We start from the raw sequence: 20,915 nt of genomic DNA, 5'->3' as shown, positions 1-20,915 counted from the left end.
ATTTTTTTGGTAAATGTTTGGGTTTTTTTTTCAAAATTTACAAATTGTTTCTGTTGGCGCAATCAGGAACAGAAACGATGACAAGCAGTTTCTACTGGGGTCTATTTTGTTGTAACACCATGCAAAATGGCCGCTCCACAGCAACCGGCTTGCCAAATTTTCTCATTCCGAGACTGCAAAGCTTCTCCGGATCCAATATTCAATCTCCCGGCCTCATGTGGGACGTCGACCCCTATCGTGATCGACAATGGTTCCTTCCAAACGAGGGCCGACTGGGCCACGGCGGACTTGGACGCTCCACGACTGCTCTTCAGGTCCGTGGCGGCGCGGAGCAGAGGGGCCGCCCGCAGCGAGACCCAGATTGGTAACGACATCCCCAACCTGGAGCCTCTACGGTGGCTGCTTAAGAGTCAGTTCGACCGGGATGTGGTGGTCAATTTTGAGATCCAGGAATTGATTTTTGACCATGTTTTTAGCCACTTGGGCATCACCTCGGAGGTTAGTGGTCCTCTATTGGTCACTTTATTCAGAATTCACAATTAAAAATGGCCTTTACACCTTAATTTACACAGAGGAGAACTTGGGTAATCACTAAACTTCTCTCAAAAGTGGAGAAAAATAAATGGTGCATTCAAGTTAGCTTGGCTATTATCTTTGAACATCATCTGCAATGTGTTTCAGGGTCGTGTGGAGCACCCCATCGTGCTGACCGAGGCGCCATGCAATCCTCTTCACTGCCGTCAGATGATGTCGGAGTTGCTGTTCGAGTGCTACGGCGTCCCTCATGTCTCGTACGGTGTGGACGCCCTGTACAGTTTCCATCGCGGCAATAATCAGAGGAACCCACTACATCCACGGACAGGCATCATTTTATCCTCAGGGTACCATTGTTCACACATCCTGCCTGTGATCGAGGGAAGGTGAGGATCATTTGTGAAAAGAATGTTCATATAGTTGACAGAATATATTAAAGAATACCAATTATGCTAATTTTTCGACGCTTTGTATTGAGTTGTGTACACAATAACCCGCACAGAATGGCCGGTTTTAATTTATTCCACCCACAGCCGCCTCCGGACACGCCCACTCTGCTGTGATGTGATTGGTCACACGCTCAAAGTGCTTCCCAACAAACAAACCCCACTTTCTAATTTAGTGGGTATAAGAGTTGCCTATACAGAGGGAGCCTGCCCCTCTGTGACATCACAAAGGAACATTTTAACCACGCCTTCTGAAACCGAGCATTTTGATCCATCCCAAACTTTTTTCAGAACTCACTTCCAAATGCACAAATCTCATTATCTGGAACTTTAGCATCATTTAACACAAGAATACAACATTCTAACTATATTTATAGGTCAGAAAAGTAGAAAAAACATCATATGTAAATATGTAAATAATGTTAAATATGATTAATAAAACATTCATTCATTTTCTACCGCTTTTCCTCATGAGGGTCGCAGGGGGTGCTGGAGCCTATCCCAGCTGTCTTTGGGCGAGAGGCGGGGTACACCCTGGACTGGTGGCCAGCCAGCCAATCACAGGGCACATATAGACAAACAACCATTCACACTCACATTCATACCTATGGACAATTTGGAGTCGCTAATTAACCTAGCATGTTTTTGGAATGAGGGAGGAAACCGGAAACATGCAAACTCCACAAAAAGAGATGGCCGAGGGTGGAATTGAACCCTGGTCTCCCTAGCTGTGAGGTCTCTGCGCGCTAACCACTCGTCCACCGTGCCACCCATTAATAAAACAATGTAGTTCTATTTATTTGTGAATTGAATTTCAATTGTTGTTCTCCAGGTTCGATGCGATGAACTGCAAGCGAGTGAATGTGGCCGGAGGTCAGGCAGCAGCTTACCTGCAGAGGCTCCTGCAGCTCAAATACCCTGGTCACTTGGCCGCCATCACGCTCAGCCGTATGGAGGAGCTCCTGCATGAGCACAGCTACACTGCTGTGGACTACCAAGAAGGTGCACATCTTCGTCAATAGATTAAAGCTTTTTATTTATTTTTAATATATATATTTTTTAAATGTATACAGAGCTAGAAAAGTGGCGTAGCCCCGATTTCTATGAGCGCGAGGTCCACAGGATGCAGCTTCCCTTCTCCGGCAAGTTGCCTGGTGGCTGTGTGAGTGCCGAGGAGAGGCAAGAGAGGCGAGCTCAGCAGCTGAGGCGTCTTCAGGAGATCAATGCCCGGCGACGTGGAGAGAAACTGCAGCAGGATCAAGAAAGGCTGGACAGACTGATGGCCGTGCAGGTAAGAATGGTATGACATAGGCGGGGTTATGGTTTCAAGGTCACGGTTCGGTTCTGGGAAGTACACATATCGGTACCTTGACCTCACTATTTGTATTGTATTGTATTGTATTGCTTTACAAGCTGGAGCCTACCCCGCTGTTCTACTGCATCTTTTGTAGACTAGCTTTTTTGTGTATGTGCAGGAGCTGCTAGAGGACGGCCTGTTGGATCAGTTCCACAAGAGTCTAGTAGAGCTCAACATGGACTCGGCTGAGGAGCTCCAGTCATACATCAACAAACTCCAGCAGGCCGTGGAGCAGGGCAGACACAAGCTGCTGCACAGCGACGCCACGGAGGGAAAGACGGAGGTAAGGCGGATGTCAGTTGGAGAAATGGGGAAATGGCTGTCATGTGACGTGTGATGTTCTACCGATTTCCCTGCCAGGTGTCCGAGCTGGAGCAACCTATGGAGGAAGGCGACGGTATGGCAATGATGTATTCGGACTTCCCGGAGGACACCCTTCCGGAAAAACCTCTTAATGTAGTCCAGGTAGGACACAACTTCCCAGATTTATGGTAATGGTTTAATTTGATTTGAACATGCATCAGATTACAATTGAATGCATCACATAATCAGTTCACAGTTCCACATGTCCAAAAGGAGTAGGAAGAAGCAAAGCTTATTAAATCCTACCCCTCCATCTGGTACTTTTACAATCAGTAACTGTTACATTTGTTCACTTCCTGCTTTCCATAATAGTTTACTTTTACAATCAGTAACTGTTTCATTTGTTCACTTCCTGCTTTCCATAATAGTTTACTTTTACAATCAGTAACTGTTTCATTTGTTCACCCTGCTTTCCTGATTTAATTTAATTTAATTTAATTCAATTCAATTCAATTCAATTCAATTCAATGTAATTAACATCAACATTTTTAGGTGATTGGTTATTTTTAGCCTTATGCATTATTTTAGCTGTTTGAAGATGAACTATATCAGCAAGTTGAAGTATTAGTGATTTTAGAAATAAAGAGTTAGTATGTTCTCTGTAGGCGGCATTATGAATTATCCTTACTGACCTTTTTTGCAGTACATTTAGCGAGTGAAGATTGCTTTTATAGTTATTAGCCCATATTTCCACACAATAAGTAAGATATGGTAGATTTTGCAAATTTTGCTTTGTTCAATATTGAAATGTTTCTTGCCACCTTATGTTGTATATTTGTAATATGAGGTTTCCAGCTCATATTTTGATCTATTGTAATCCCCAGAAATGTATTTTCCTTCACGGTTTCAGTGTCGACACAATATTTGTATTTGTTGAATTTAAGGAATAGTAATGATCATTTCTGGAACCCATTCATTGTTGGCTTTCTGTGTTATTTTCCAGCCAGCCTTCAATATGGCAGAATACCACCAACTCTTTGTGGGCACAGAGCGACTACGCTGCCCGGAGATCCTCTTCCAGCCCTCGCTGACCGGAGAGGACCAGATGGGACTGACGGAGACGCTTCAGTATGTGTTGTCCATGTAAGGGCTGTTTACTAACATAAACCCGCCAAAAAGCAGTAGTAGTTTTGCTATGAAATAGAAAGGTTGATAATCCTTCCTGTTGGGGTTTCAGGTACACTAAAGAGCAGCAGGAGGCACTGGTCAGCAACGTGTTCCTGACCGGAGGCAACATGCAGTATCCTGGCATGAAGGAAAGGATGGAGAGAGAACTCCTGGCCATAAGACCCTTTCAGTCGCACTTTAAGGTACAAACTAAACAACTCTAATTCATTTTTGTTTACTTTGTTGAATAATGTTGGAGCAGCGGTGGCTGAAGGTAACTTCCTGATGTTGTTTTTTTTATCACCACAAGATGGCAGTATTTGCTGTTGATGTATCACGAGTGCTCAGCCTTTATCTTCCTCATGTGCTTTAATGTAAAAGTCATTTGCGTTACACAGTTTGCTCCTTGGCATTGGTTCTGTTGATGCTATGTTGTGCAATACACTTGGTAATGGTAATGGTTTTATTTCATTTGAACATGCATCAGATTACAATTGAATGCATCACATAATCAGTTCACAGTTCCACATGTCCAAAAGGAGTAGGAAGAAGCAAAGCTTATTAAATCCTACCCCTCCATCTGGTACTTTTACAATCAGTAACTGTTACATTTGTTCACTTCCTGCTTTCCTAAAATAATTTTGTTTTTTTAGTTATTTATTAATTAATTAAATGTAATTAAATTAAATTTTATTTAATTAAATTTAATTAAAGTTAATTACATTTAATTTGATTTAATTAAATTAGATTTAATTTAATTTAAAAATGTTTAGCACGTACCGAAGTATGAGGTGATATGACCATCCAATGACATAATGTGTACCATAGTAAGTGTCAATATAGTGATATATATAGCACATCATGACTGGTTCAAGACTCTTCATCCTTGTATTTAGCAAACATCAACTGCTTGTATTGTTTCTTGAATTGGCTCATCGTTGTGCATTGTTTGACTTCCTTACTCAATCCATTCCATAGATGATGGAATCTTCTCTTGTAGAGAAGTATTGGATGAGTATTAGTATTATATAGTATATAAGTATATAAATATTATTTTTCACTTTCTCATGTACTCCAAAAGCATCATTAAGGTGAACATATTTCGGTTATTATTCTCCTAGGTGACAATGGCGTCACAGCCGTCCTTGGACGCCTGGTTGGGTGCCAGAGACTGGGCCCTGGAGCACCCCCTTAGCGGTGAAGATGAGGGCTGGATCAGTCGTCAGGACTACGAGGAAAAAGGAGGCGAGTATCTCAGCGAACACTGCGCCTCCAACGTCTTCGTCCCAATGAAGGTCAACAAAAATGGTCCGCCTCGACCGGCCGAAGTTCCCGTCGCCATGGTTACAGCAGCTCTGACAGCCTCTTCGTCTGCAGCTGATGTTGCCATGGTGACATCCTAAACTTACTTGCGATGAGTGTTCGTTGATTTGAGTGCAAGGATTACACCAGGAAGCGTATTTGAGCTAAAATGGACGACCTCGTAGTGAGGCTGTCATGTGATCTCTCCCAGCCAATCAGTACTTTATTTAAAATATTTTTTGTACATTTGTAAATATACTTTTTTTTACCGGTCAAGGGGCCACACAGATAAGTCAATTACATAAGAATAGTGGAGCTATACTGTACTGTATTATTTCACATTTGGACATAAATCTGGAATATATACATTATAGACTATATATTATAGACTATAATGTGAGCTCTGGTGTCATTAAAAAGCTTGAATTGTGTTCAGTGCAGATGAATAAGCTCCTCCAGTGCACGCTATTAAGGTAGCAGACATCTGCAGTCTAATAGTATTAAGATGTATGAAAGTGTGCCACAGCTCAGGCTTCAAACCCTCTGCCAGCTTGTTCTGTTTGTCCTCAAGACACACACACACACACACACACTCACACACACAGTAGGGGCATAGAGAGGCTAATCGTAGCCAAAGCAGTCGTGTGACTGCAGGATGTTTGGCTCAAATGTAACGAGCGATTAAAAGAGGGGAAACAAGGTAATATTCATGAGCGCCTGAGGAAGTAAACATTTCTTTGTCTGCATTCCTGATGACGGGAGAGGAACAGTTCAGGTGCAAAATGGCTGAGGTCAAGTCCCATATTACCGTATTTTCCGGACTATAAGTTGCACGTTTTTTCATAGGTTGGCGGTTCCTGTGACTTATGTGACTTACACTGGACACCTTTTCTGTTTATGTTTATTTTTTGTGTAGCTGAATAACCATTGTGTTAGCATATCTTACACCTATTCAGCCTGTTCTCTATTCTTTTATTATTGTTAGAACTTGCCTTCCAAGAGGACGTAATGTCTGTTTTGGTCAAGTAGTTTGTAAAATAAATTACCCGCAAAAATGCGATTTATACTCCAGTGCGACTTATGTAGGTTTTTCTACCTAATTATGCATTTTTGGCATTGTGCGACTTATACTCCGTAGTCCAGAAAATACTGTATATGACAACCTGTCATTGCCACATCATCACGTGGAGTGGGCATGCCTGGAATTAAAACCGACTGTTTTGGAAAGCCAAGAAAATACAGCTGAATAGGTACAGATTCTGGAAGATCTATAAAGTTTTATGTGTGGGTTATTGTGTGTAGCTGCTCTACAGGAGTCCACAACTCAATACAAAGGCTGAAAATGAGCATCATCGGTATCCGTGCCTCATGTTTTGGAAAGCCAAAAAAAATACAGCTGAATAGGTGCAGATTCTGGAAGATCTATAAAGCTTTATGTGTGGGTTATTGTGTATAGCTGCTCTATAGGAGTCCACAACTCAATACAAAGGCTGAAAATGAGCATCCCTGCCTCATGTTTTGGAAAGCCAAGAAAATACAGCTGAATAGGTGCAGATTCTGCAAGATCTATAAAGTTTTATGTGTAGGTTATTGTGTATAGCTGCTCTACAGGAGTCCACAACTCAATACAAAAGGCTGAAAATGAGCATCATGGATATCCCTGCCTCATGTTTTGTTTGTTTTTGCTGCTCTCAGTCGAACTACTGTTGCACACAAGCCTTCCCATTTCCTCTCGTTGGCTCCCAAAGGGCACAAAAGTGAGTGAAAGATCCTCGACTCTTTGCACCCTCACAAAAAAAAGCCACGGTGACGAGAGAGCAGCTGTAATCAGATGGAAATGATCTGTTTCTCCGCCCCACTCCCTGCCTTGTTCCCTCCTCCTGATGCAGTGCAACAGGTCTTACATGTCAACTAACTACAATTACCTACAGGCTGTCAAACCAACATTTGCTATAATATTTGAGGAAATCTCATTTTGCAATGATATTTCGGACAGCGGTGGAGCATGCCAAGAAGCACCCTGGCGTAAGTAATCATATTTTATATTATTTATACATTTGTCATTTTTGCATTTATGTCGCATTTATTGCTGTATGACTTACACATGCATGCATTTAACCTCATGGAAGTTGATTATAATTGCTGCAATTTTAAAGAACATGGAAACATATGATGTTTAAGCTTTGTGTTTGAATAGTTATCACAAATGACAATATGATATATGATAAAAATAACCGTCTGATATATTTGATATATCATTTGATTATATTTTATGATGACTTTTTCCAACATGCAGGATCTTCATTCCTGTCTTATTGTTATATGTAATTATGACCCGCATAAATAATTTAAATGATACTTTTCTGAGGTTATGGCTTTGATTGATTTTTAATTAGAAGTTAAAAACAAGCAAAAGCCTTCAGCTTCTTAATGATGCCTTTCCAAAATTAACACCAACTAATATGAGTATGATGTTAAAATGCATTAACTCCTCTAATGACGACGATACAAGTTTCCTTATCTCTTCACTTGTCAAAGCAAAGGATGAGTTTGGACAGTTAATCTCATTTGATCTGATTGCTTAAGCACTATGTGTGTGTGTGTGTGTGTGAGGAGGGGGGGGCTTAAATAAGACTTAAAAAAAAGAGGCGCTCAACCAGCTATGTATGACCATTACAAAGAAACTGACAAAAATGATTTAGGAAAGTAAAAAAACTGCAAGTCTGCACCTGCAGGGGAGAGGATTAATTTTTTTTCAAGCTGCTCTGCTGACAGGGAGCTCTTATTTTGTGACTGTTTTTTTTTCTTCCTGTCATTAGAAGCGAACTCTACTTTTTAGGGGGAATTTTGCCTGTCATTCACAATCCTTATTTCTTTCCCTTTTCTGTGCATGATAACGCGAGAAAATTTGTTAATTTCAGCTAGCTTACAATGCTGTCATTGGATACACCTACTTGGGAATGCTAATGGATAGTTTTGTTGTTGTTGTTTTTGGAAGAATTGTATTAAGCAGGGGCGTCACTAGGGTCTGAGGATGGGGTGCGGGGGGGCTTAGCCCACTGGAGATGCACAGGATATGAATGAATGTAGTAGACATTCAAAAAAAACAACAAAAAAAAACAAATAACGAACAAACCGGGATTTGTCAGAGATTTTTTTTGTAAAGAAAAAAAAATCAAATAACAATATAAAAATAAATAATTTTTTTTTGAGAGTCTTAAGAACATTTTAGGGGGGCTGAAGCTCCCCCTAAAAAATTTGATATTTTTTTTTACAAAAAAAAATCTCTGACAAATTTCATATAATAGTGCAAAAGCAGGCTAATACTAGCCTACTACTAGTACTAGCATACTACTATCTGAAGCCCCCCCTAAAATAGGCCTAACAACGCCACTGGTATTAAGTATAGGCTGCACGGTTGACGAGTGGTTAGCGCGCAGGCCTCACAGCTGGGAGACCCGAGTTCAATTCCACCCTCTGTGTGGAGTTTGCATGTTCTCCCCGTGCATGCATGTTTTTTTTTCCAGGTACTCCGGTTTCCTCCCACATTCCAAAAACATGCTAGGTTAATTGGCGACTCCAAATTGTCCATAGGTATGAATGTGAGTGTGAATGGTTGTTTGTCTATATGTGCCCTGTGATTGGCTGGCCACCAGTCCAGGGTGTCTCGCCCGAAGACAGCTGACCCTTGTGAGGATAAGCGCTAGAAAATGAATGTCTTAAGTATTATTAGTATAAAATTGTATGATTATTTTTGTGTCCCCTCAGTTGATCCCCCAGTTCTTCTTCATCTGTTTGGGAATGGGTGGGGCTTCTCTTTACCTGATCCGATTGGCCAAAGGACCTCATGTGACGTAAGTACGCACTCAACATGTCCTAAAACTCTCTTTGGTGAAGAGAGACCTGACTTGTCACTTACTACATATTCCATACTAGTCTACTACTTGACAACAATATTCAATCATGTGTGTTTCCAGCTGGGACAAGACCAATAATCCAGAACCCTGGAATAAACTTGATCCCACATACCAGTATAAGGTGATTTAATACAAATGTATATACACTACACAGTATATACTGTCTGTATATATATACAGCATATACATTAACAACGCTATAAATAATTTAAAACTCCCTTTTCTCTGTCTGTTATTAGTTTGTGGCTATCACTACTGACTACAAGAACCTGAAGAAGGAGGGACCAGAGTTCTGAATTTGGCCACCATCCACCACTACAAGTAACTCACTAACAGTATATATAACATTACGGTCACTGTGTTCATCTCAAGGAATAAAATACAAAAATGAATATGACAAGGTGTTCTTCATTAAGGAGATAAGAAAGAGAAGAGAATCATTCATTCATTCATTTTCTACCGCTTATCCTCACAGGGGTTGCGTGGGTGCTGGAGCCTATCCCAGCTGTCTTCGGGCGAGAGGCTGGGTACACCCTGGACTGGTGGCCAGCCAGCCAATCACAGGGCACATATAGACAAACAACCATTCACACTCACATTCATACCTATGGACAATTTGGAGTCGCTAATTAACCTAGCATGTTTTTGGTATGTGGGAGGAAACCGGAGTACCCGGAGAAAACCCACACATGCACGGAGAGAACATGCAAACTCCACACAGAGATGGCCGAGGGTGGAATCAAACTTGGGTCTCCTAGCTGTGAGGCCTGCATGCTAACCACTCGGCGCCGTGCACTTCTCTTTATTTATTCATTAGTTCATTGATTTTCTACCGCTTATCCTCACAAGGGTCGTGGGGGTGCTGGAGCCTATCCCAGCTGTCTTTGGACTGGTGGCCAGCCAGCCAATCACAGGGCACATATAGACAAACAACCATTCACACTCACATTCATACCTATGGACAATTTGGCGTCGCTAATTAACCTAGCATGTTTTTGGAATGTGGGAGGAAAACCGGAGTACCCGGAGAAAACCCACGCATGCATGGGGAGAACGTGCAAACTCCGCACAGAAAAAGGCTGAAAAAAAAAGAGTGGAATTGAACTCGGGTCTTCTATCTGTAAGGCCTGCATGACAACCACTTTCCACCATGCGGCCCAAGAATAATTCACATTTACAGTATTATTAACAACAGCTAAATGAAAGTTCCTTCTTCATATCCCAAAATGCCGTAACAAAAACGCTCACATGCTCGGAATGTTAGCAGGTTTAAATGTCATCCCTGAGGGACACCCACACGCCGTGTCAAAGCAACAGTCAGGTCGTGAGAACAGGCTCGCAGATGTGACGCGGATGAGGCTAGTATTTGTTTACCGATGCTGCTCGAGCGTCTCTGCGGACGTGCGTCCTTGCGTGTGTTTGTATGCAGAGGATGAGGCTGAAAGCTGCTCCTGACCTTTGACCTGCGCTTCAGCTGGTGAGTCTCTGTGGACGGAACACATTCCTGTGGAAAATTAAAAAAAAAAAAAAGAGATAGACTTAGTTTGGACACAAAGCAGCAAGGAAACAAAGGTCTGGTTGTTTCTTGGCCAAAATGAATATTAGACGCTCCAGTAGGCAACAACAGCAGCATGGCCTTGTGTGCAGTTTTCATAGGAGAAATACAGTAGCTTGAAAATAATATATAATAACACATTCTCAATATTTACATCAGTACATCTGAGTACACATTAAGTACATCTGAGAGTTTAAAATATCCATATCCATATATCGATATATATACCTCCATAAAGAGAAAAGAGAGAAGGCTTTAAGACAGTCAAGTGTAACCTTAAAGTTGACCTATTATGCTTTTTCTATATTTCTGACATATTAATGTATTTACAATATTGTATTGTCGTGTTAAACCATGCCAAAGTTTCAGATAATGAGCTTTCTGCATTTGAAAGTGAGCACTGAAAAAGTTTGGGATTGCTCAAAAAGCTCGGTTTCAGAAGGCGTGGTTAAACTGTTCCTTTGTGATGTCACAGAGGCGCTGACTTTGTTATATGGTTCATAGTTAGGAAGCACTTTAGTTGTGTGACCAATCACAACAGAGTGAAAACTCGCCGGCTCCGGCCTGCTCTAATATTGGCGGAGGCAAAGCACAGCCTAATTACAGTTAATTAACAGTTAATAATTAAAAACAACGATTAATATAAAGTTGATTGTTAAAATCTGGCTGTACGATATATTTTTTTACTGTTCCTTTTTTTCTCATGGAGGATGAGGAAGAGAAAACACAAGTGTACCATCAAAGGTTCCTTCTATTTGGCGATGTAGAGCAGGGATGCTGGTGGAAAACAAGCAAGATGTCTGGATTAGCCTGCTGCTGTGTTTAATGTAACGTGTCCCACAAGGTGGCATCCATGGAGCGACATTCTGTTTGGAAAAAAACACAACTTTTAATAACATCATAACATCATGCAGGCGTACATAAATAAGTGAATTTCTCATCACCGGTTGAGGTCTTAATGTAAGCATCTCCTGCTTATGTTTCCTGCTGTGATTTCCCATTTCTGTTTATTTATTAAACAGGAAATGACTTCAAACAAAACCTGGTCTGCTCAGTGGTCAGTGATTTTCAGCAGGTTCTTGCTCTTTGGTTGCAGCTATCTCATATCTCTTTTATTTTCTCTCCACAGTCCTATGTTGTCGTTGTAATGAGAGGAAATGAGGGGAGGAAATACCAGCAGTGTAAAACGCAGCTTTGTGTTCTTATCTTCAACAAGAGTACTTTTTTTAAACATAAAATAAAGAGTTGTTTTTTTTAAACCATACAATGTTTAGAAAGAAATAATTTTTGAAAAATAAGTTGTGTATATATATATATATAAATTAAGGAAAAACAGGTGTACAATTAGTCCTTAAAACAGAGTTTTAATGATTTAATAAATATTATATTATTATAATATAATATTATTATTATATTATTATAATAAATTTAATTATCATTAAATATTTAATTAATTAATAAACACCAATTAATACATACCAATACAAATTGAGTGGGACTGCGAGTGTTTTTCAACCTTTTTTTGAGCCACTGCACGTTTTTTCCATTGGAAAAACCTTGCTGCACACCACTAAACACCTCACGTGCATCACTAAGTCTATTTGAGGAACGAGGTAATCAGCCACGTGTTGCCACACGGACGAATATTACATTGCTCTGCCAGTCTTTACACCGCTGACACTGGACAATGACATAATATTTGAAGAAAAAAATATTAATAAATGTTATTTTGTTTTAAAAAAATTATATTAGATATTACCTAACGGCACACCTGGCGATTTCTGAGAAATCGCACAGTGGTTGAAAATCGCCGGTGTCGTCAAATTGTCCACAAAATGAGGTCAGGAGGTCCTAGCAATGGTAAGGGCAAACAGCTTCACCTGCTGGCCAAACAATGCAATGTACAATCCTTTGAAATCAAACCCATAAGATGTGATTGCGTCCTTCTAGCAACATCTCTCATTCTAATAGTTGACCCTTACTTAATTCCATTGATAAATTCAAAGTTTGAGTAAACATCATTATTATATTTGGTCATTTGTAAAATTAAACTTAATTAATGAAAATGTAGGCAGATGAGTGGTTAGCACGCAGGCCTCATAACTGAAAGATTCACATGCACATATGCCCATATACATGTTTTCATTACTGTCTCTCCATTCACATATACTAATAATAATAATAATACATTTCATTTGTATAGCACTTTTAAGAGTACTCAAAGACGATTGACAGTAGAGCAAAAGAAATAAAAATAGAGTTGAGTAAAAACAGAGTAAAAGATGCATTAAAATACAATATCCATACATTCATTCAAAGCTAAAACAAGGCTAAAAGTATTATTTACAGTATTTATTTATCCATATACAGATGCATACAATGTATTTCCATTCACACACACATCTAATATAAGCATTCACATACACACATTAATAATAATAACAATAATAATCTTCCTATAGGGCTGCACGGCGGTCGAGTGGTTAGCACGAGTTCAGTTCCACCCTCTGACATAATTTGTGGCGTTTGCATGTTCTCCCCGTGCATGCGTGGGTTTTCTCCGGGTACTCCGGTTTCCTCCCACATTCCAAAAACATGCTAGGTTAATTGGCGACTCCAAATTGTCCATAGGTATGAATGTGAGTGTGAATGGTTGTTTGTCTATATGTGCCCTGTGATTGGCTGGCTGGCCACCAGTTCAGGGTGTAACCCCACCTCTTGCCCCTTGTGACCCTTGTGAGTATAATGAAAATATACCAAATGTTGGCGTATAAATACAGCATGCATGCATAAAACTTGTAAAATGGAGTCCAATTAATGCAGGGGTGCAAGTGTCAGTTTGAGGAACATATGGTGAAATGGAAATGCAAGATTCCCCCCTCCTCCCCTCGCGCTGTCATGGCAGTCAATTTTTGTCACTTGTCTTCCAACCTGCCAAGGATGCCTCAGCCTTTCCACTGGGAATGATGAAACGTCTTCCCGAGTGACGTGAAAAACCAACTAACTCACTAACGAGGCGTACGGTGTACACAGCAGCAACTTTTAAAAGGATTATCCTTAAGATAAACTAAATAATTCATTGTTTTTCCACACTATAATAACAGTTAACTTCTTTCTACACACAAATAAATTAAGAATGTTAAAAAAAATAACATGCAAAGTGAAGTCTTGTGCAAGCAATTAGGTTTTAAATAGACTAGAATAATTGTGTTGTTGTTGTTGTGATTGCCAAAACAAGCTTGTTCCAAAAAACACTTTCATCACTCCGCATTATAATGCTTGGCACTGGAGGGGGGGGGCGCGTTGGAAACAATGTAGTGGGACTAATGGGCCTTTGAAGTTCTAAAAAAAAAAAAAATCAGCTGAATAAAAAAAAGGCAACAAATGTGCTGAGATTATAGGCAAAGTGGTAAATGCTAACGGCTTGTTTGCTCTGTTCAGCTGGTAGTTTTGTCCGCCTTTACACTCAATTATTGTTCCACAAGCCTTTCATCTTTTATTGCGTTTTATGTCTTTTGTAATACGGGAGGCGACCGTCTGGAGATGTTTTCCTCCTTTTGGCGACCTCAGTTGCCTAATCAGTGCTATCACATCCACGGTATGACTGTATCTTGTCAGGAAACGACTCAATCAAAGTCTTGTCTCTTAAACACTGATTAGTTTATTTTGTAATGATATACAGTATATATACATGTATATATACATATAGAGAGAGGACAGTTATTCCTCATACCTCAAAGGGGCCCATGGAAAAAAAATCACCAATCACCAAATGTTGGTTAAAAAGGAGTGTGATGTATGCTAACACGACATGCTAATACTTTGCTAGCTTATTTCATTACCTGCTCATTAATTACCAAGTTCATTCATTCATTACCTAGTGTTGGGCATGTTACTTTAAAAAATTATTCGTTATAGTTACTTCTCAAAACAAGTAACTGAGTTACTCCACTACAAAAGTAACTAGTTACCAGTAAAAGTAACTATTGTCCCCCCTCTACCCCCACAGCAAAGGCGGGTACCATTACAGAGGTTTGTATTTATTGCAATGACAGGTGTTTCTGTGGGTTTGAGTTGCTCACACAAGACGTGGACAAAGTTTTTTTTCGGGACATTAATATATATTTTACCTTTGACATCAACGAGGTTTAAGTAGTATCTGTACTTCCATTTTGTAAACGCTGTCTTCTCACGAGAGTCCTCCTCACTCGCCATGTCAGCTATCGCATTTTGGACTTGCTCTAAACACCCGCCCACTCAAGTTCTCTGATTGGCTGAAAAAGCAATCTTACTAAACTTTATAGCCAATCCTAATTGCTTATGTGCTGTAAACACCCGCCCACTTAAGTTCTCTGATTGGCTGAAGACGCAATCTTACTAAACCTTAGTCAATCCTCACTGTTGCTAATGCGTCAGAAAGAAAAGTAGCTATTGGCCGGATTATGTCAACTGCTAAATTGCATATAGTTTGAATGTGACGTAACAAATGATGTAGGAAAAAAAGCATAACCTTGCAGGAGAGACACAAAAGTGAGTAAAAAACTGAGCTCATTCTTGGTTTGTTTATTTAAAATTGGCCTATATTTTATCTTTACACAGATCGTTCTCCCATAGCGCACGGGCCTCACAGCTAAGAGACCGCGGTTCAATTCCACCCTCGGCCATCTCTGTGTGGAATTTGCATGTTCTCCCTGTGCATGCGTGGGTTTTCTCCGGGTACTCCGGTTTCCTCCCACATTCCAAAAACATGCTAGGTTAATTGGCGACTCCAAATTGTCCATAGGTATTAATGTGAGTGTGAATGGTTGTTTGTCTATATGTGTCCCTGTGATTGGCTGGCCACCAGTCCAGGGTGTACCCCCGCCTCTCGTCCGAAGACAGCTGGGATAGGCTCCAGCACCACCCGCGACCCTTGTGACGATAAGCGGTAGAAAATGAATGAATGCAGGTGGATCACAAGCATGATGCTTGGGTTAGCCTGCTGCTGTGTTTAATGTAATTGTCACTTAATTTCATACTCCTATTCATGACAAAGGAATAGATTACATGTTTCCCGTGAGCTGGTCCACGTCGCGACGGTCATTGTTCAGGTATGAATGTGAGTGTGAATGGTTGTTTGTCTATATGTGCCCAGTGATTGGCTGGCCACCAGTCCAGAGTGTACCCCGCCTCTTGCCCGAAGACAGCTGGGATAGGCTCCAGCACCCCCTGCGACCCTCGTGAGGAAAAGCGGTAGAAAATGAATGAATGAATGGTCTAATTATGGTCCAAAATCAGAGAAGCCAGTTGAGGTCACGAATCCCGACAATGTCTGGCGCCACCAACAGGAAGTAAGAATAAAAGTTGTTTGTTTCAGGTTGCAAGACAAACGGCTTTGTCCGTATGGTCAACGTTTGTGTTTTGTTGATGTCAGATTTCGGTATTGTCATCACAACTATGTTCTTCACAAACAAACACAAAAACGCAGCAAATTGGGGAAGCACATGGCGAAAAAAATCGACTATGCGGTTGTGACCTAGGTTCTAAGGGAAATCCGAATACATTTAAGGCTACGTATAGGATTGTTATGGAATTCTTGAGGTCCACTCTTGTAACACCAAGGTGATTCACTACAAAAAACCCCGATTGGACACCATGCTTCATCTCCAAGATAGCTTCCAGTCAGTCATTGTTTGGATAACAGTCATCCAAAGTGCTGCTGGTTCTGCTCAACCTGAAAATTGCGGTCTGGGCAAACCTTCTGCACCAGTCTGTAGTCTGTCCCGGTGAAGGCGATGAAAATGCATATGACCTTAAACGGTTTGGCACAGATCCACGCTGCCTGCGATTGGGTGTTTTCCGAGTAGCATGTTTGACCCGGGTCGTACATGCAGGGCTTGGTTTTCTTGGACCGATTGGTTCTTTGGTACTCCACACGGCAGTTTAATTCAGTCATGACCATCAAGTCCTGCTGCTGTTTGGGAAAATCTGAAGGAGTCGAACCGGTGGATTGAAACTGGGATGCTAGATCTGTTAATAGGACGGATTGAGTGCTTGGAATTCCAGGATCCAGAACCTCCAAGGCAAGCGCTTTAGATGGCGGCACAATGCTAACGGTGATATTCCCCAAATGCGAGGAGTTGTGACGGAAATAGACGCTGAACGTGCCGTTGATGTGATCCACAATCTTCCCGGTCACTAGTAGGCTAAATTTCAGCGTTTTCACATTGAAGTAAAAGTCGCCCCAACCCAAAATCTTCTTGGACTTGCTAGACACTTTTGGATGAGGCTTTGATTTGGATGGAGGGTTGTATAGATGTTGATCCAGGGAGAAGTTCCGAGGCCACCCGTACGGGCCAAGAGAGCCGTACGCCGGGGTTTTATATTTGGTGGAGATGATCTGTAAGTCCTTGGAGATGTGTTTGACCTTCAAAGACGCTCCAACAGCGTCTACTCTTCCTTCCTCATCTGCTTGCTGTTGTTGGCTTGAGGCTTTGGTTGTTTCTTGGATCTGCGGAGAACCAAACATGAATTAACTCAATGGTTGTTTCATGATGTCGCAACCATAGAGCGGTCCAGAGGTAATCGATTCAAATCATGACACTGTAAAGTCGGTGATTAAATTGACTGTGATCAATAGGTCGTCTCCTTCAGGAGTCTTTGTCAACATGTCAATCAAAATACTCAGGCTGAACATACACTCATGATAAATATTTTAGAATTTTTTGTATTTACTGTTTTTTACAGGGGCGGCACGGCGGTCGAGTGGTTAGCGCGCAGACCTCACAGCTAGGAGACCAGGGTTCAATTCCACCCTCTGTGTGGAGTTTGCATGTTCTCCCCGTCTACTACGGTACTCCAGTTTTCTCCCACATACCAAAAACATGCTAGGTTAATTAGCGACTCCAAATTGTCCATAGGTATGAATGTGAGTGTGAATGGTTGTTTGTCTATATGTGCCCTGTGATTGGCTGGCGACCAGTCCAGGATGTACCCCGCCTCTCGCACAAAGACAGCTGGGATAGTGGTAGAAAATGAATGAATGAATGAATGTTTCTTACAGTGGTATAATACTATAATATTATAATACTATAATAATAATAATAATAATATATAGTACGGTATAATACTACCTGCATACATTCATTCATTCATTTTCTACCGCTTTTTCCTCACAAGGGTCACAGGGGTGCTAGAGCCTATCCCAGCTGTTTTGGGCCGAGAGGCGGGGTATCTGCATACATGTAACCTATTATTATTGCTATTAATATTGGTTCAATTACAAAGATTTTACATGTTCAGCCATACTTTTATATTCCTAGCCCTTTAAAAAGTCAATTTCTGGTGACATTTTCCAATATTAAAGGGCACCTATGATGCTTTTTCCTATTTTCTGACCTATAAATGTAGTTAGAATGTTGTATTCTGGTGTTAAACGATGCCAAAAGTTTCAAATAATGAGGTAGCTGCTGGCAGTGGGCGAAATCGCGTTTATTATTAGCTCCAGTGGTGTGTCGGTCATGAACGAACGGGTTAAAATAGCTTGTTCTTTTCTGTGAACGGAATGAATGAGGTCACCGCGCCTTGAATATCCGTTCAGTTTGTTCAGTCGCAAATGCTTTGTTTTTTTTATTGGCTGGAGAGTCAGTTCACCGTTCCTTTTGCAGGGCGGGAGTATCTGCGTGCTTGCCTGTCTTATCCAATCGTCGCGCTTCGCTCTGTGGGTGGGTGGGGTTAGCTGACTGAAAGACCGAGAGTTTGACACTGTCGGGGACCTCGTTCATTCCGGTCACAAAAAAGAACTAGTTCTTGTAAAAAGAACTAGTTCTTTTGACCTGTTCGTTCATGACAGACACACCACTAGTCATCACGTGTTGTTGCGCTGTTGAGTCGGAACGAATGTGAACATGAGTGAACGAACTGTAATTCTGCTTATACTGTTTTATACTGTTTTGTAATTGAAGATTGTAATAATATATATATCAAAAATAATAATAATAATAAAAATGAGTGAACGAACTGACACAACACGGCTGACCGGGTCTATGCACAGGGGGGAGATCACAGGCTAACGACCAATTCACCGAAATTACCAAAACGAACGGATCTTTTTATTGAATGAACCTGAATGAACGGGTTTGCCCACCACTAATCAACTCTCGTGCTGTTTATTAAGGCCTAAATAGCTAGCTGCACAAACCGGAAGTGCTTCTTGCCCTCGGAAATGTGACCAACCACAGCAGAGTGGGCGTGTCTGGAGGCGGGCCGTAGGTGGACTACATTAAAACAGACCGTTTTCAGCTGAATAGGTGCAGATTCAGGTACTTTTCTATGCTGGCTCTATAGTAGTAGTAGTAGTAGCCGAAAAATTAGCATAATATGCCCCCTTTTAAGAGTATTACGATCTGTTTTGTGTCTCTTTTAATGTTGGAAATGTCATTGCATCATGTTTACAGACAATACCATTATGAATACTAGTATATGTACAGTCACCATACAAAAATAGCAAAGCTGACACCAAATACATTATTCACTTCCACTTGTCAGACTCCAACTCCTCTCATTAAAAACTCCAATTTTAAGTAAAACACGTGGCTGCAGTGTGGGAGACAGCTTCAACTTTTTAATGTGAGGCAAAACTTTTTCCCCCTAAAACTTTGTATTCTTATATTTCTGGGGGGAAGAACAGCTCCCATGCAGGATGTCATTCAGCGACATCCCTTCCAGCCACCTCGACCACGCTGTCACAGTTGTTGTCTTTGTGTCACAGGCACTGCAGCGACAATATACTGTATGCGTGCTGCTCTCGGCTAGCCCAATTAGAGCCTTTCAGTGTGACAGCCATGTCAGTGCCTCTGTGACAGCCTACCAGCACAAGTGATGGTGGAATAAACACCTGAGGAAACCCAAATACCAGAGGGTCTGAGATATGTAATTATTTCCAGAATGATTTGGTCACTGGCTGTGAAAACTGAATATAATTGGCTCCAAATAACTAAATTTCCACAAAGTAGCATTCAATATTAATAAATTGAATATTTTTGTACATATGATTTTCTAAATATGTTTTGAATTATTATCAGAGTCCTGCAGACATGAAATAACACCCCTATAGTCAACTTTATATTCCTATGATTCTTTCTTTACAACACATTGTTAATGCAAAGTGTACAGGATCACTGCAGGGACACAGCTTTAAGGACAGCATGTTTGCGAGCTAACTTGTTAGCTTCCAATTATTTATTCTAACCTTAACAGGGAACTGCACTTTTTTTTTATTTTGTCCATGTTCACAATGCTTATGTGAAACAGGAACACATATTTATTTCCCTTTTCTGTGCATTTTAACAAAAAGTTAATATGAGCTAGCTAACAATGTGTGATACACACTGAAGTGTGATCACAATTGTTTAATTAATGTATTTTATTAACAGTTCGTATTAAACAGTCTTAGTTTGTACATACGGGGTGTAGTAACAAGAGTTAGCCAGCAGGGAGCAGTGTGATAACTCGCCTGGTTTCCAACTCTTTACGTCAGTTTATTCTGCTTGACGAACTTCCTCTTTCTGCTTAGCAAAATGAAGGACAGACGTGACGTTGGCTGTGTCTCATTAATATCTCTGGTTTTCAGGTGGGTGGAACAGTAAATTAAACCAGGTATGAAAATTCACTATTTATATGTTATAAAACGTTTGAATGTACAATAATAATGCTGTTATTAATATACGAGAAAATATATGTGTGAAAAGGGAGCAGCTTAACGTTTGCACGCGCCGACGCCATCTTGTGCCAATTAAGCCATGTTTGAAAAGAGTTGGAGTTATTTTTTCTTTTTATGGAAGTAATAAGTGAAATATATAAGGATTATAAATAACTTGGTTAAAAAGAAAGTAAGAACACGTTTTGAAGAGTAAGCTATTTAAGGGAAAGAGAAAATTAAGATGAAGCACTGAAGAACCAATTGTGAATGGTAGAAGCTAGGCTATGCAAGGTAACATAATACAATGTTGTCATTGTTTATTGAATATTCCATTTGTTGTACATTCTGATTTGTTAATTTTTGACTAATAATGGGCCATTGTCAACCATGACACAGTGCTCATTTATTAATCACATGTTGAAAAAACGCAATAGAGTGAAGGAGCTGATGAATTATCTATTTCCATTTAATGGTTGGTTGCAAAAAAAATTTTGTCCGATTTTTTTCAGTCTCACATTTCTTCTTTCTGCTTTTTGAAACTCTACCTCATTAACATCCAACAGTGCAAAATGTAAATTCTTATAATTTTTCAACAGGCCTTTTGATCACTACTGTATATCCACTTCTGTTTGTACATTTGAATTTTGTATAATTG

At 40.5% G+C, this 20,915-nt stretch overlaps 4 protein-coding genes and 1 long non-coding RNA gene across 12 annotated transcripts in view; 3 read left to right on the top strand and 2 right to left on the bottom strand.

Moving 5' to 3' along the window:
• The first annotated feature begins 109 nt into the window (after positions 1-109).
• Positions 110-7,089, top strand: actr5 (actin related protein 5). 2 transcript variants are annotated; one of them, XM_058084024.1, is made up of 10 exons: positions 110-498; positions 682-920; positions 1,813-1,982; positions 2,054-2,271; positions 2,456-2,620; positions 2,698-2,802; positions 3,644-3,783; positions 3,878-4,010; positions 4,929-5,052; positions 6,805-7,089. In XM_058084024.1, exons 1-10 carry the CDS (start codon positions 127-129, stop codon positions 6,948-6,950), a joined length of 1,812 nt encoding a protein of 603 aa, XP_057940007.1. In that variant the 5' UTR covers positions 110-126; the 3' UTR covers positions 6,951-7,089. The 2 variants fall into 2 exon arrangements, with proteins under 2 accessions (XP_057940007.1, XP_057940006.1); XM_058084023.1 differs by lacking the exon at positions 6,805-7,089 and having other exon boundaries at positions 4,929-6,768.
• ndufa4l2a (NDUFA4 mitochondrial complex associated like 2a) lies at positions 6,961-9,503 on the top strand. Its single transcript, XM_058084027.1, has 4 exons — positions 6,961-7,134; positions 8,878-8,963; positions 9,087-9,147; positions 9,266-9,503. The coding sequence occupies exons 1-4, from the start codon at positions 7,090-7,092 to the stop codon at positions 9,320-9,322; spliced, it is 249 nt and encodes an 82-aa protein (XP_057940010.1). The 5' UTR covers positions 6,961-7,089; the 3' UTR covers positions 9,323-9,503.
• LOC131136785 (uncharacterized) lies at positions 8,590-15,247 on the bottom strand. The gene is made up of 3 exons (XR_009131808.1): positions 14,712-15,247; positions 11,318-11,447; positions 8,590-10,530 (listed from the first exon to the last, which is right to left on the bottom strand). It is a non-coding gene; the product is annotated as an uncharacterized LOC131136785 (long non-coding RNA).
• A 106-nt stretch (positions 15,248-15,353) lies between these two features.
• The window catches only part of LOC131136783 (neurexophilin-4-like), a 6,482-nt gene continuing 920 nt past the window's right edge, over positions 15,354-20,915 (bottom strand). The window contains exon 2 of the mRNA XM_058084026.1: positions 15,354-17,071. Coding sequence (XP_057940009.1) covers positions 16,265-17,071 — 807 coding nt within the window. The 3' untranslated portion in view covers positions 15,354-16,264. The remainder of the gene's footprint in view (positions 17,072-20,915) is intronic.
• Positions 20,109-20,915, top strand: part of mbd6 (methyl-CpG binding domain protein 6) — a 24,488-nt gene continuing 23,681 nt past the window's right edge. For 3 of the 7 annotated variants that reach the window (XM_058084021.1, XM_058084016.1, XM_058084013.1), the window contains exon 1: positions 20,109-20,191. The gene's annotated coding sequence lies outside the window, so the exon portion shown is untranslated. Of the gene's footprint in view, positions 20,218-20,915 lie in introns of all 7 variants that reach the window. The other 4 variants (XM_058084014.1, XM_058084018.1, XM_058084012.1 and 1 more) reach the window with 4 other exon arrangements.

The sequence above is a fragment of the Doryrhamphus excisus genome, chromosome 10, assembly GCF_030265055.1.
Source record: "Doryrhamphus excisus isolate RoL2022-K1 chromosome 10, RoL_Dexc_1.0, whole genome shotgun sequence".
Taxonomy (NCBI): Eukaryota; Metazoa; Chordata; class Actinopteri; order Syngnathiformes; family Syngnathidae; genus Doryrhamphus; species Doryrhamphus excisus.
The sequence above is the reverse complement of the archived record's forward strand: the minus strand, read 5'-3'. Positions and strand labels throughout refer to the sequence as shown.

Coding starts and splice junctions, on each gene's coding strand:
- actr5 (XM_058084023.1), top strand. CDS start 127: ATGGCCGCTCCACAGCAACCGGCTTGCCAAATTTTCTCATTCCGAGAC. Junction 3,784..3,877: donor CTTCAGTATGTGTTGTCCAT/GTAAGGGCTGTT, acceptor TTGGGGTTTCAG/GTACACTAAAGAGCAGCAGG. Junction 4,011..4,928: donor CCTTTCAGTCGCACTTTAAG/GTACAAACTAAA, acceptor TTATTCTCCTAG/GTGACAATGGCGTCACAGCC.
- ndufa4l2a (XM_058084027.1), top strand. CDS start 7,090: ATGATATTTCGGACAGCGGTGGAGCATGCCAAGAAGCACCCTGGC. Junction 7,135..8,877: donor ATGCCAAGAAGCACCCTGGC/GTAAGTAATCAT, acceptor GTGTCCCCTCAG/TTGATCCCCCAGTTCTTCTT. Junction 8,964..9,086: donor GCCAAAGGACCTCATGTGAC/GTAAGTACGCAC, acceptor GTGTGTTTCCAG/CTGGGACAAGACCAATAATC.